This window comes from Natrix helvetica (assembly GCF_964273705.1).
Source record: "Natrix helvetica genome assembly, chromosome: 4".
Lineage (NCBI taxonomy): Eukaryota > Metazoa > Chordata > Lepidosauria > Squamata > Natricidae > Natrix > Natrix helvetica.
The window spans coordinates 119,247,849-119,261,132 of NC_138550.1; the positions used below are offsets into that span (position 1 = coordinate 119,247,849).

At 38.3% G+C, this 13,284-nt stretch overlaps 1 protein-coding gene across 1 annotated transcript in view; it reads right to left on the reverse strand.

Annotated features, from left to right (window-relative positions):
- The window catches only part of SMCHD1 (structural maintenance of chromosomes flexible hinge domain containing 1), an 84,408-nt gene that overhangs the window by 20,854 nt on the left and 50,270 nt on the right, over positions 1–13,284 (reverse strand). Inside the window, exons 27-35 of the mRNA XM_081951395.1 lie at positions 12,842–12,930; positions 12,119–12,237; positions 11,063–11,230; positions 8,151–8,276; positions 6,880–6,959; positions 4,969–5,126; positions 3,829–3,929; positions 2,856–2,917; positions 2,225–2,312 (exon numbers count right to left, since the gene is read on the reverse strand). Of these exons, the coding sequence (XP_081807521.1) occupies positions 2,225–2,312; positions 2,856–2,917; positions 3,829–3,929; positions 4,969–5,126; positions 6,880–6,959; positions 8,151–8,276; positions 11,063–11,230; positions 12,119–12,237; positions 12,842–12,930 (991 nt within the window). The remainder of the gene's footprint in view (positions 1–2,224; positions 2,313–2,855; positions 2,918–3,828; positions 3,930–4,968; positions 5,127–6,879; positions 6,960–8,150; positions 8,277–11,062; positions 11,231–12,118; positions 12,238–12,841; positions 12,931–13,284) is intronic.

The window sequence follows — 13,284 nt, forward strand, 5'->3', positions numbered from 1 at the left end:
CTTAAAATACACGTTAAACTACTGGTATTTTAGAATAATTGGTTCAAGATGCTTAAGTAATTTTGTTTGAATTTATGCTTTTATTCTTTACAGCTTTTTTATAATCATAAAACACATATCACAGAAAATAGTAGCATAGTTGATTAATTCATTTCCCTAAATTTCATCACTGGCCACACAAAAGCAGAATGAACTGACTTCCCTCGTTCAAATACTTTTCTGAGAATGTTATTAGCATTTACTCACTGTTTCATATGATAGCAATGGAGTAGAAACATACCCAACAGAGCTAAGTATTTATGACTTTCTATGATAATTATTGAAAACTATAGATTCTCTTTGATAGGACTGGTTTCTTAGTGCCGTTTAACATTATGAAGGACCCAAAAAAAGTACCTAGGACCCAGATTCAAATTCTGATGGCTGATCCCCATCACATGATTGCAAATGTGTGGTAAGTGGCCCACATTGATGTGACTGATTTATAACATTCCCCCACGCACCCCCCAGAAACTGGCATTTGGCTCAGGTTTCTGCAAAAACACTTATTGCAGAAAATGAGTTCACTTAATGATCATAATGTTTGCTTAACAATAGAAATAGCACTTAGGCTTATATACTGTTTCACAGTGCTTTACAGCCCTCTCTAAACAGTTTACAGTCAGCATATTGCCCTCAACAATCTTGGTCCTCATTTTACCGACCTCAGAAGAACGGAAGGCTGAGTCAACCTTGGGTTGGTAAAGATCGAATTGCCAGACTACTGGCAGCCAGCAGTCTGCAAACTACGGATTTGTTTCATAGCCATTGTACTTAATGAATGCTGCAAAAATATCATAAAACTGGGTTGGTCACAAGATGATCTTTTAACAACCTGCATGATTACACCATAACTCTGGGCTTAATTGCAGTTGTAAGTTGAGGGCTACTTGTATTAACAAATAGACAACCACAGACACTAAATTTATGTAAGGAATCTCCCAGAGATTTCTATTTTCCCTATTCACTTATATAGTCTTGCCCTCTGATAATGTCAACTTATAATGCTGGAAAGAGAAGGACAATACTTCCTATGTCCATAACAAGCCACAGAAGAATGAATGAAAATCCCAGCTTCTTCACCATGCCAGCCTAAATTCTTCAAATCCAATTGAAACAAGTCCTGATCCTTTGACCCAGAATGCATGTGACACATATATACTAGAGGTCAAAAATGCTCCAATAAACAGCCGGGCCGGGGGAGATAACAATTAATAATTACTGAATAAAGTTAATCCTCTGAAACAAAAGGCCTTATTTACAAAATTAGTATCTCCTATTTGCATGTAGCAAATATTCTCTATACAATGAAGCACATAGTTACAAATGCACAAATTCCATTATTTCCTTCCAGGAGAAACAGCAACAAATGAAACAAAACATAGAAAATGAAGGAAGAGATAGGGGCACTGAGAAAATGGATGGAGATGAAATAAGAAAAGATAATGGAAAATGGGAAAAGTAACCCTTTTAAAAATAATTTAGGTATAAAAAGATTTAAAATTCATTAAGCACCAGAGGTGGGTTCTGATGGGGAACAAATAATTGCTAAAGGTATCCATACAAGAAAAGTATTCATCCATTTTTATATTCCATCAATTTGTTTTCAACAGTTTCTATCACGTCCATAGGTCTAGGAAAGGTCCAATTGGACAGTGCATGAGTAACTTCAACTATATAAAGCCAAGAGCCAGTAGTTCTCACAGGACAAATATGTCAGTTATGGCAACAACAACCTCTCAGTTTTAATATCATGCAATGCAGATAAGAAGTGGGGTGAAATAGGTTTAAACTGTTATGGGTATAAAATATAACTGTCACCTATGGAGGGCAATGAACAATTCTGTATGGCTTCATTAGTTTTTGATAAAAAATTGAATCAGGTGATACTATTGGAGCAAATTTTAAATCAAGCAGCCTTATTAAACTGTGTAAAGTTGGAGGTGTTTTTTTTAAAAAAAAATTATCCTGGACCAAGAAATCTAAAACCAACAAAGATGTCAATTGATTAGATGATCCTTTTGGTATAATTTTTTTTTAAGTTTCTGAATTAAGATAAAACTTGCTTATCCATGCTAAAAAAAATCAATACAATTTGCATCTGGGCAAAATCTTACCAGAGAAATAATAAAATACAATTTTAAAAATGTAAAACACATTTTTACATATTATTTCAAAAGCTCACCTCTTTACTGCTAAGAACACTTGTTTTATCAATTGTAAATATACATTGGATGCTGTATTTGCTTGCTTTTTCTGGAACCATTTCATTCCTAAATTATAAACACTAATGTTAGGATTTCTTTAAAATTTACAACACTTAAATTCTCAATATTTTTCCCTATTAAAATTTTACGTTGCTCTTTGAAACAAATGAACCAAAATCAGTTTTTTAAGTTAACTTGTTTTATTATAAAATAATAAATGAAAATTTCATATTTAATGTCTGCAGTACTTGCTATATACCACATTCCTGAAATTCTCTGTTCTCAATCCTTAAACTTTCTATTATGTCATTCCTGACATCCATATGCTTTAATTAACTTAATTAGTCTCAAATAAAATTATACTTTTGCATATATATTCTCAATTTTGAAACACTATTCTAGACACAGGTATCTAACAGATAACAGGTAAATCAATACCTAGGTTGAAAAAAATCATACCTGCAATATGAATTTCAATCTTAATGAAAATTAATTACTGCTAACAAACCAAACTATACTTAAAACAAAATTGATTATAGTTTTTTGTAAGCATCATTTTTTGTAAGCATCGTTATATTAGAACTACGGTAAAAAACATTATTTGTTAACCTGAAGTAAAAAAAGCCCTCCTCATTGTCATTGTTTGCTTTGGTACACTGAAATGTTGTAATCTAAAAAAAAGAAAAGAAAAAAGATAGTGAAAAAAGCCACATTAGATATGTAAACGTTTAAAAAGTAATTTTATTAAATTCAGTTACTTTGAATTCATGAGAATCTAAATAAATAAAATGATATGACATTATTTTAACTAAGAACCTAAAAAGTATATAGTATAAATGAAGTTATTTTTAGTTAAAGAAAATGTAAAGTAAAATGCATACAGAACAAATTCATACAACCATTAAAATTAATGGGGATATAGCAATAGAAGAGGATAAACCATAGATGCTAGACAAACTAATGGGACTCTCCAATAGAAAGTATTATTTTTTCAAACTCAAAAGCACTTATAAAATTATTTCATGATCCAAGTAGATAATAATGATGTGATTCTTCAGGTAATCTCATCTCTAACCTCTGGGTTTTAAGGATACCGAAACCAATGCTTTTAGCAATGATCCTTTCTTTCTACTTTCAATTAGCAAAAGTTTCCAGATCATTTTAAAGGTAACAAAATAATAATAAAAAATACATGGCTTTAATATAAATGAAGATATTACCAGAGCAAAACTATCTTTGTCTAAATAAAATTAAGATTATTGCATCAATTTAAGATGAGCAATTTTTCTCTAAACCACTGAAACAATTTATACTAATGGTCAAATGAAATATATTTAGAAGCGTCTATAATTTCCTTTAGAATGAAAAACACTGGTCAAGATATTCATTCCAACACTGAAATTTCTTTTATGGAACCTGATCTATTACTGAGCAATGAAATACTGTGAAACATCTGATATGATGGAAAAATTAACATAGTTATCCATAAATTAATGGATAGGTTTAACTGGAACTAAATTTGCATACATATGTAAAATGTCGGTCTGTCTATCTGTTGCAAACATTGTTTCCTGTTACTTACATTTTCATTATTGTCTGTTTCCGTGATTTTCATACAAATCCTTCCTGGATTTATATTTTTAATATTGTTGCCATCTTCAGAAATAACACTAACCTTGAAATCTGCATGAGGGAAGAAATGTATTTTTGCACATGTTGCTAAACTTAATTTACAGATTCAAACTCTGAAATAAAGTATTACTAGGCAGAAATACATATCAAAGAATGTAAGAAACTGATAAGAATAGTATAATGATGTATATTCCATAAAAAGGCATTACTGTATTCCAAGACATTTAATGACTTTAACCCATTTTGATTGGAACTATATTTTCTTGATATAGGCTACAGTAATAAAATTAATAAATTCCATAATAATATAATAAATAAAATAAATATATGTAATAAAATAAATAAATAATACATAAATTCTTTTGGTGTCGAGATTAAGCACATTGAGGAGTATCTACAGAAGCAAATAGAAACAACTGAATTGCTGACCAACAGTCTCAGAATATTAAAATATTCTGAGATTAAAACTGAAAAGAATAATAGGTTACTTCCAAAATAATTATCTTTAGTATAGAAAAAGGCGAGAATAATCTCAACTTTGATAGGATTACATTAAAGTATGGAATATGAAGATATATTCCCAATGGGAATATAATGTGAGAGTAAGCCAATCCAATAATGCAAGATATTAATTGAAAAACAATATTCCTAATCTCTATAGATAATTACTTTTCAGAGCTTAGAATCTTAGGTTTGGTATCAGATTATAAACTGTTTTTAGCTTTACTTCAATGCAGGTCTTGAAAATTATCACTTCTTTCCATAGGCCTATCCCTAATCTTTCAATCATACTCAATATACTTTGTTCCGTGAAGCAGAAAACAGGTTTTAAGTAGACTAAATTCAGATCTATTCATATGATTCTTCAATTTAAAGGCATTAAGCACTAAAACATCAGTAGATTGCTATGTTAAACTATAGAGAAACAGCCATTTTATAACCTAAAAATGACATTGATAAGGCAAACTATATTTTAAAAGAGAACAAAAAATATTCTGTTGAAAAATAAGAAATAAAAGGCAAAAAAAAAAAAGCATTCCAACTGTTTAATGGTTATCATTAGAAAATAAAAAAATGTTAAAGCACTCACCAGGAAAAGTGTTTCCAGCAGTAAAGATAGCATTCTCATCATATATAATATTTAAACGTACAGGTTTCTCTGGGTCAGGCAAAACATTTATCTTGATCATTGGACTGCTTAGTACATTCTTGTTATAGAAGGCCTTGAACTGCAAGGTGTACTGTCCTCTGAAATACAGTAATTATTAAACATCAATATAGTTCTATTGAAGGCACCAACATTTTAAATAGAAATATGAGAGTTCCAATATATAGTAGACTTTGATTTATACAACCATTTTTTATAACTGGCACACTACCCCCGTGGTCATGTGATCAAAATTTTGACAATTGGCAACTGGCGTATACTGTATTTACAATAGTAAATGACATCCGCATGACCTCTTTTCTTGGCCTCTTGGCAGCCTTTGGTAGCATCAACCATGGTATCATTCTGGACTGGATTCAGGGACGAGGGATAGGTGGCACTATACGGTGCTGCTTCTCCTCCTTTTTCCCTGGATGGTTTCAATCAGCGTCTGAAGCTCATGGTCCTTGCTTTGTGAGATTCCACGAGATTTGGTATCCTTCCCCCCTCCCATTTAATATCTACATAAACCTGACGGGTGAGATTATTCATCACTACGGGGGAAGTGTCTTCAGTACACTGGTGATATTCAGCTTAACACCTCTGTCTATAATAAACTAAAATATGTTGTTGATGTTGTCACTTGGTGACTGGAAGCTGGGAACAACAGGTTTCCATTTAATTGAGCAAGACTGAGTGGCTTTGGTTTTGGGGGACTTCTGGTTCTAGGGATTTATCATCTCTTGTTCTTAAAGAGGTGGCACTGCCCCAAACAGACATTGTGTGCATTCTGAACATTCTCCTGAATTCCAGACACTTGTTCAAAGAGGGTCTTTATGCAGTTTTGTGTTTGGTGCCATTTGTAGCATTTCTTGGACCATGATGCATTGCTCTCAATCACACATTCACTGATTACCTCTCAAATATTACTGTCAAGTGCTCTACATAGGGCTGTCTTTAAACTGTGCTTCTAGGTGCAATTCAAGGTGCGGATAATGACCTATAAAAATCCTCACAGCAAGGGACCAGGGTGTCTGACGGACTTCCTGTCCCATTGGATCTGGAAGAGAGGCACGTTACGGGTCCTATTTACTTTCATCTGACAGGAAGAGACCATTTTACACTTTGGTATCCATCCTTTGAAATGTCATTCCCCAGAATATACGTTTCTCCCCCTACTCTATTGGCCTTTTTGAAAGCCCTAAAGATATGGCTGTGCTACCAAGTCTGAGAGTCTGGTGGTAGTGGTAAGCCTCTTTAATAGTTATGCTATATTGGATGTATTGATATTTAACTACTGATCTTTGTTCTGAATTGAATTTGTAATAGTGATTTTAATATGATTGTCTGTTTTTATTGTTCTTGCTATTTACGTAAATTTTGTGAGCTGTATCATTCACATATATGTATATGTATATACACACAACAACTATAATATACAATACCATTTAATTAATATTTCAATTTTTTAATTATTATAGGATATGATAGCTGATATATTAAATTAACATGACACAAATTTAAAAATATACAAAATCTACCTTTATGGTTTTCAAATGACCAACGTTCAACCTGTTCATCTAGGCTTCACATCTGACATTTTGCAACATTTGCTTTTTAAACAAAATTTGTAATGTTTGCAGTCATGTGATTTTCTTTCTTTGAATCTTGTTTTTCTTGTGTTTCATTGTTGGTATTATTCCTGCTTACCCTTATTTCCCATTTATAATGCACACAGCATTAGGGAAAACACTTTTAAAAATAAATACATAAGTTCCTATGCCTTCGTTGTAGGACTGTTAAATATATATTTTACGCATATTTGGAATAATAGGAAGAATTTTAATCACTTACTTAGGAGCATAAACAGTAGGAGCTCCAAAGCTTGCTCTACCAGCTTCATCTGTTTTATACTGCATAATTGAAGGAAAAATCTGGAAAAAAAATATTCTTATGACAAAAATAAAACTTACTAAATAACATTTTTTCATGTATATTCTTGGTTTCCCAGTAAAATGCAACACTCTGGAGATGATTTATTATGAACATGTTCTATTGTTTTTTCATCCAGTTGTATTTTTGTATCAGTTTTATATATTTGATATCTATAATTGATTTAATCAATGAAGTTTTATCTATCGAGTCAAATAATTCTGCAGAAAGAAACAAGATGTCATTAGAAATAAACTTTAGGACAATATATGATCAATCAACCTCTATGGCAGTGATGGTGAATCTATGGCATGCGTGCCACAAGTGGCACGCGGAGCCATTTGTCAGGGCACGCGAGGCGCTGCCCTGTCAGCTGGCCAGCGCACATGCGCGGGCTGGCCAGCTGAGTTCACCTTTTTAAAAGCTATTTTTCGCCTTCCCCAGGCTCCAGAGGCTTTATAGGAGCCTGGGGAGGGCGAAAAGAGCCTCCCTCGCCCCCCCCCGGAGGCTTCAGGGACCGTCCGGAGGCTTCCCTGAAGCCTTCGGAACGCTTAAAACCACCCTCCGAGCAAACCGGAAGTCACTTCAGGGACCGTCCGGAGGCTTGGTTTTAAGCGCTCCGAAGGCGTCAGGGAAGCCTCCGGATGGTCCCTGAAGCCTTCGCAGCGCTTAAAACGACCCTCCAAGCAACTCGGAAGTGACTTCCGGGTTGCTCGGAGGGTCGTTTTAAGTGCTCTGAAGACATCAGGGAAGCCTCCGGACGGTCCCAGAAGCCTTCGGAACGCTTAAAACGACCCTCCAAGCAACTCGGAAGTGACTTCCGGGTTGCTCGGAGGGTCGTTTTAAGCGCTCCGAAGACATCAGGGAAGCTTCTGGACGGTCCCTGAAGCCTCCGGACGGTCCCTGAAGCCTCCGGAGGGCCTACTGGGGGGCGGGGGAAGCTCTTTTCGCCCCCCCCCCAGGCTCCTATAAAGCCTCTGGAGCCTGGGGAGGGTGAAAAAAGCATGTAAAAATGGGGGGGGCGCGTTGTGCGCGCATGCGCACTGTGGATCGCGTGTTGCATTATGGGTGCGGCACGCCCACACACGACCCCCCCGCGCTCCCCCCACTTGTGGCACGCGAGCCAAAAAAGGTTCGCCATTGCTGCTCTATGGTATAAAGAAGTTGTAAGGAAAAGACCAAGTTTCACTTACCTTTATATCATTATCTTTTATAAGTGTGATCTTCACATTAAGTTCAGCAGATGGATTATTCCACTGATCAAAGAGCTGGATTATAAGAGCCTTTGGTAATGCTTTGCCATTAATTACAGATATAGCCTGAAAAAAAGATTATTATTTGGAATTATGTAGAATATATAGCATGCATATACTATTTCATTAATTATTTGTGAATATAAATTCAAATTACATTTTTGTTTCAGTGCTCAGTTTTATACCAGATAATAAATAACGTATTTTTCGCCCTATAAGACGCTCCGGAATATAAGACGCACCCAATTTTAAAGGAGGAAAATCTAGAAAAAAAAAGATTCTGAACCAAATACTGTAGTAAAATATTTTATATCAACTGTATAAAGTTAACAGCAGTTTAAGAACAATTTTATGTCCCCCATTTTTAGATGACCCAGGCAATGTTCCCTCTAATTTTTTTTCAGTGTGAGCAGAAAAGTATAGTATTTGAGCGGCACATTTTTATGCCTGAGCAGCACCTGAATTTTTTTCACAGGTGTCACCTAAGACAACAACAAAATCAGTATTATTTGAAACTCAAAGTTATGTTTATTCAAGGTACCCACTTAATTAAAAGTGTTATATAGTATCACTTAACAACGCTCCTGCTTAGTAACCAAAATGTTGGGTCAGGAACTCTGGCATTGAAGCATGCAAGTCTTAAAGCTGTCAAGTTGCAACCTAACCCTTCAGAAAAAAAAACCCCAGGGGTCTTCAAACCTGACAGCTTTAAGACTTGTGGACTTCAACTCCCAGAATTCCTCCTCCAGTCATGTTGGCTCAGGAACTCTGGCATTGAAGCACGCAAGTCTTAAAGCTGTCAAGTTGCAAGACCCTTGCACCCCTAATCCTTTAGAAAAAAAACCCCCAGGGATCTTCAAACCTGACAGCTTTAAGACTTGTGGACTTCAACTCCCAGAATTCCTCCTCCAGTCATGTTGGCTCAGGAACTCTGGCATTGAAGCATGCAAGTCTTAAAGCTGTCAAGTTACAAGACCCTTGCACCCTTAACCCTTTAGAAAAAAAACAACAACCCAGGGTCTTCAAACCTGACAGCTTGAAGGCTTGTGGACTTCAACTCCCAGAGTTCCTCCTCCAGTCATGTTGGCTCAGGAACTCTGGCATTGAAACATGCAAGTCTTAAAGCTGTCAAGTTGCAAGACTCTTGCACCCTTAACCTTTTAAAAAAAGAACCCAGGGTCTTCAAACCTGACAGCTTGAAGACTTGTGGACTTCAACTCCCAGAAATCCTCCTCCAGTCATGTTGCAGCGACGTCATCTGCATGGATCTGCTCCATCTTCGGTTTTTTTCACAGGAGGCAGGGCTGCTGCTGAAGATGCAGACGACGAGCCCCTGCCAGAGTAACAGCTCCCTCCTCCTCCTCCTCCTTCACCACATTTGGAGTGAAGCCGCCAAAGCTCCCGCTGGCGCCCCCGCCCGTGGCAGCGGCGGCGGCGCGTCCCCCTCCACTCGGAGCATCTGAGCTGGGCACCGCGTTACCCTGCTGCCCCCTCCTCCTCCGCCGTGCTTTTGAGAAGCCATGAGGCTTTTTTTCCCCCTGCTGCCCTCCGCCGCCTTCCTACTGGCTCCCGCGGCTCATGGCTCCTCAAAAGCACAGCAGAGGAGGAGGGGGCAGGGGTAACGGGGCTCAGCTCAGATGCTCCGAACACAGGGGGAGGCGCTGCTGCCGCTGCCACAGGCGGGAAGGCGGTGGAGGGCAGAAGGGGAAAAAAAGCCTCATGGCTTCTCAAAAGCACGGCGGAGGAGGAGGGGGCAGCAGGGTAACGCGGTGCCCAGCTCAGATGTTCCGAGTGGAGGGGGACGTGCTGCCGCCGCCGCCACAGACAGGAGCCAGTAGGAAGGCGGCGGAGGGCAGCAGGGGGAAAAAAGCCTCATGGCTTCTCAAAAGCACGGCGGAGGAGGAGGGGGCAGCAGAGTAACGCGGTGCCCAGCTCAGATACTCCGAGTGGAGGGAGACGTGCCGCCGCCGCTGCCATGGGCGGGAGCCAGTAGGAAGGCGGCGCAGGGCAGCAGGGGGAAAAAAGCCTCATGGCTTCTCAAAAGCACGCGGAGGAGGAGGGGGCAGCAGGGTAACGCGGTGCCCAGCTCAGATGCTCCGAGTGGAGGGGGACGCGCCGCCGCCGCTGCCATGGGCGGGGGCGCCAGCGGGAGCTTTGGCAGCTTCACTCCAAATGTGGTGGTGGAGGAGGAGGAGGCAGCTATTATTCTGGCAGGGGCTCGTCGGCGGCAGGAGCTTTGGCGGCTTCACTTCTCACTGTCAGGAAATCTGCCGCAGCGTCGGGCAGCAAATGTGGTGCTGTTAGAGGAAGAGGAGGCGGCAGCAGATATTCCAGTAGCGGCAGGGGCTTTGAGGGTTTATTTTAGCCGCAGCTAAAATCCTTTGTGGGCCTTTGTGGGCGCAAGCAGCTAGGATTGGCCGCCCACAAAGGACCTCCCCGGGCTTGCTTTGCTGAACTAGAGTCAGTCACCCCGCGCTCACCAAAACAAGTCCGGGGAGGTCCTTTGCAGGCGGCCAGTTCTAGACGTCTGCAAAGGACCTCCCCAGCCTCCGGCGCCTGTGACAGTACAAAACACCGCGCGGCAGTTGGAAACTGCTGCGCAGTGTTTTGTTGCCGCGCACCTTAGAGGGAACAGTGGACCCAGGTGGCTACATTCGGCTTATAAGACGCACTCAGATTTTCACCCTCTTTTGGGGAGTAAAAAAGTGCGTCTTATAGGGCGAAAAATACGGTATGTCAATCTTTCAAGCATAATTAATAAACCCCTCAACTCTCAAACTTTACAGATTTGCAAAACCAATTCTTAGCACAGCATCATTTGGTTAGTATTCTATCATCTGGCATTGACTTACCTTCACTGGTTCTATCCAATCCGGAAGATCCAATTTAACAGGAGGGCCAGCAATCAATCTTAACTTCAGGTAATGGGATAAATTATGCCAAGCAACATGCAGTTCTTTAACTTCTGGTGGGCCTGGTTCAAACTTAATTCCTTTGATAGAAATAGTTTGTGTACTTTGCTATAAAATATGTAATAATAGATAAAAGCTTGTTAGGATTTTATGGGGGGAAATTAGTTGATTGTAAAAGCATAACAAGAATATACATACTGCATATTTCATAGAAAGTGACTGAAAACTAACGCTAAATTTGGCCCAGGAATTTATGTGTGTTGACAAAAGTTATAATCTGTTTCATAGAAATTTGGATCAAACTCTATAATGATATATATATCACTTTACATACAGTGATATTTAAGAGTTTGGGAACCCTTTTAAATATTTATTTCTACAGAAATATGAATTAAAACCTGACTGGTTTCCACGAAGTCCTACAAGTAGGTAAAGAGAACCCAATTAACACATTTGTTTATGAATAATAAAATAGTTTTCCTAGGACTGAAAAGGCATTGTAGCCTTTACATTAATATGAATGTAACTGTAATGGATTTATAACCACAAATAGGATTAAAACCTTTGTCATTTAGAGATGTGGTCATTAAGTGAGTCATCACATAATCAATTGAGTTTCACACCAATTTTATGACCTTTCCGGTTTTCCGCCCCCCTCCCCCCCATTGACTTTGCTTGTTGGAAGCTGGATGGGAAAGTTACAAATGGTGACCCCATATACCTCGGATACTGTAACTGTCATAAATGCATGCCAACTGCCAATTGCCTGAATCATGGTCAGATACATGACTGCAGGGATGCTGTGAGTTTAAAGAGCTGCTGCAAGATACTTTTTTTCAGTACTGTCATAACTTAGAATGGCTTCTAAATGGATGACTGGAGGTCAAGAACTTCTTGTAAGCTGCTTTAGCGATAGAGGTATAAACTCCTCGCTCTACTTCTTTAAAGCAAAAAAATATTTTAATGGATATAATGTGGGATATTTAAAAAAAATACCTGCCAAAAAGTTTTCAAATCTGATTTATCCAGCCCATTCCCAGAAATCTTCAAGTCAGTCATACAAGATGATTCCGGGGACTGAATCTGATTTCCATGCTGATCGGTAATCATTATCTCTTTTATATATATAAAAAGGTACAAGTTATAAGAATATTGTAGAACATATTAGAGTTACAAAACAGATTAAAATATTACCATATTTATAAAAAGTTATTGTAAACCCACAAAAAGCTTAAAGCCCTCCTCAACGTTAAATACAACAGTAGTTCGATTTCATGCTTATTCAAGATCTGAAATGGGCTTCATGCTTTGAAACCCAAACCGAATATTCTATCACATAGCCTAAATGTAATAGAAGTCTAGAATCTTAGTCAACATCAGAGTTGGGTTCCTACCGGTTCGGCCACGTAGGTAGTAATTTGGCTGCCCCTGCACAATTTTTTGCCCGCCGAACCGGCAGTAATGCCAGTAGCAACACACCCTTGGTCAACATGCCATTAATGCAAACCTAACAGCACTAAATCAAATCAGAATGTGAGGCTAAATGTAAATATAGATTCATTTTGCATAACATGGACAGATTGGAGCTCAACTCTCATGAGAGTTGACTGAGTAAATGAAAGCAACACGACTGCAGCTGGTGAATATATCAAGCTGCTGAGGACTGCCATGGTACTATCAAGGTGTCAGTTAAAAATGTTAAGAGTTACACATACGTACCAATTTCATCCTGCAGTTTTTCACCCATTTTTATTATACTTGATCCTTTAACTTCACATTTGATATGTTTTGGCTTATCAGCAAGCGGTCTAGTGAAATACACAGTGAGAGGTTAATATACTTATTTTAAGAAATAGTGGTAAATTTCATACTGTTCATACTTTGCATAGTTAAATTTTATTGAGATTCAGGCAGGAACACCTGCAGAAATGGAGTGGGGGGGGGGGAAATGACAGAACACGTGTTGTGATATTATAATGCAAACTCCACCACTTGTATATGTTGCATGTGACACTCTGCTACAAATGCAAAAGGGCAGATCATTCATTGTGTTGTCATGATACAGGTTCTGTTATTTTGGCATCATTATGGCAACATGCAGGTTTTGATCTTCATCCCGGATAACTACAAACACTATTAATGGAGTAAATTACATACAAATG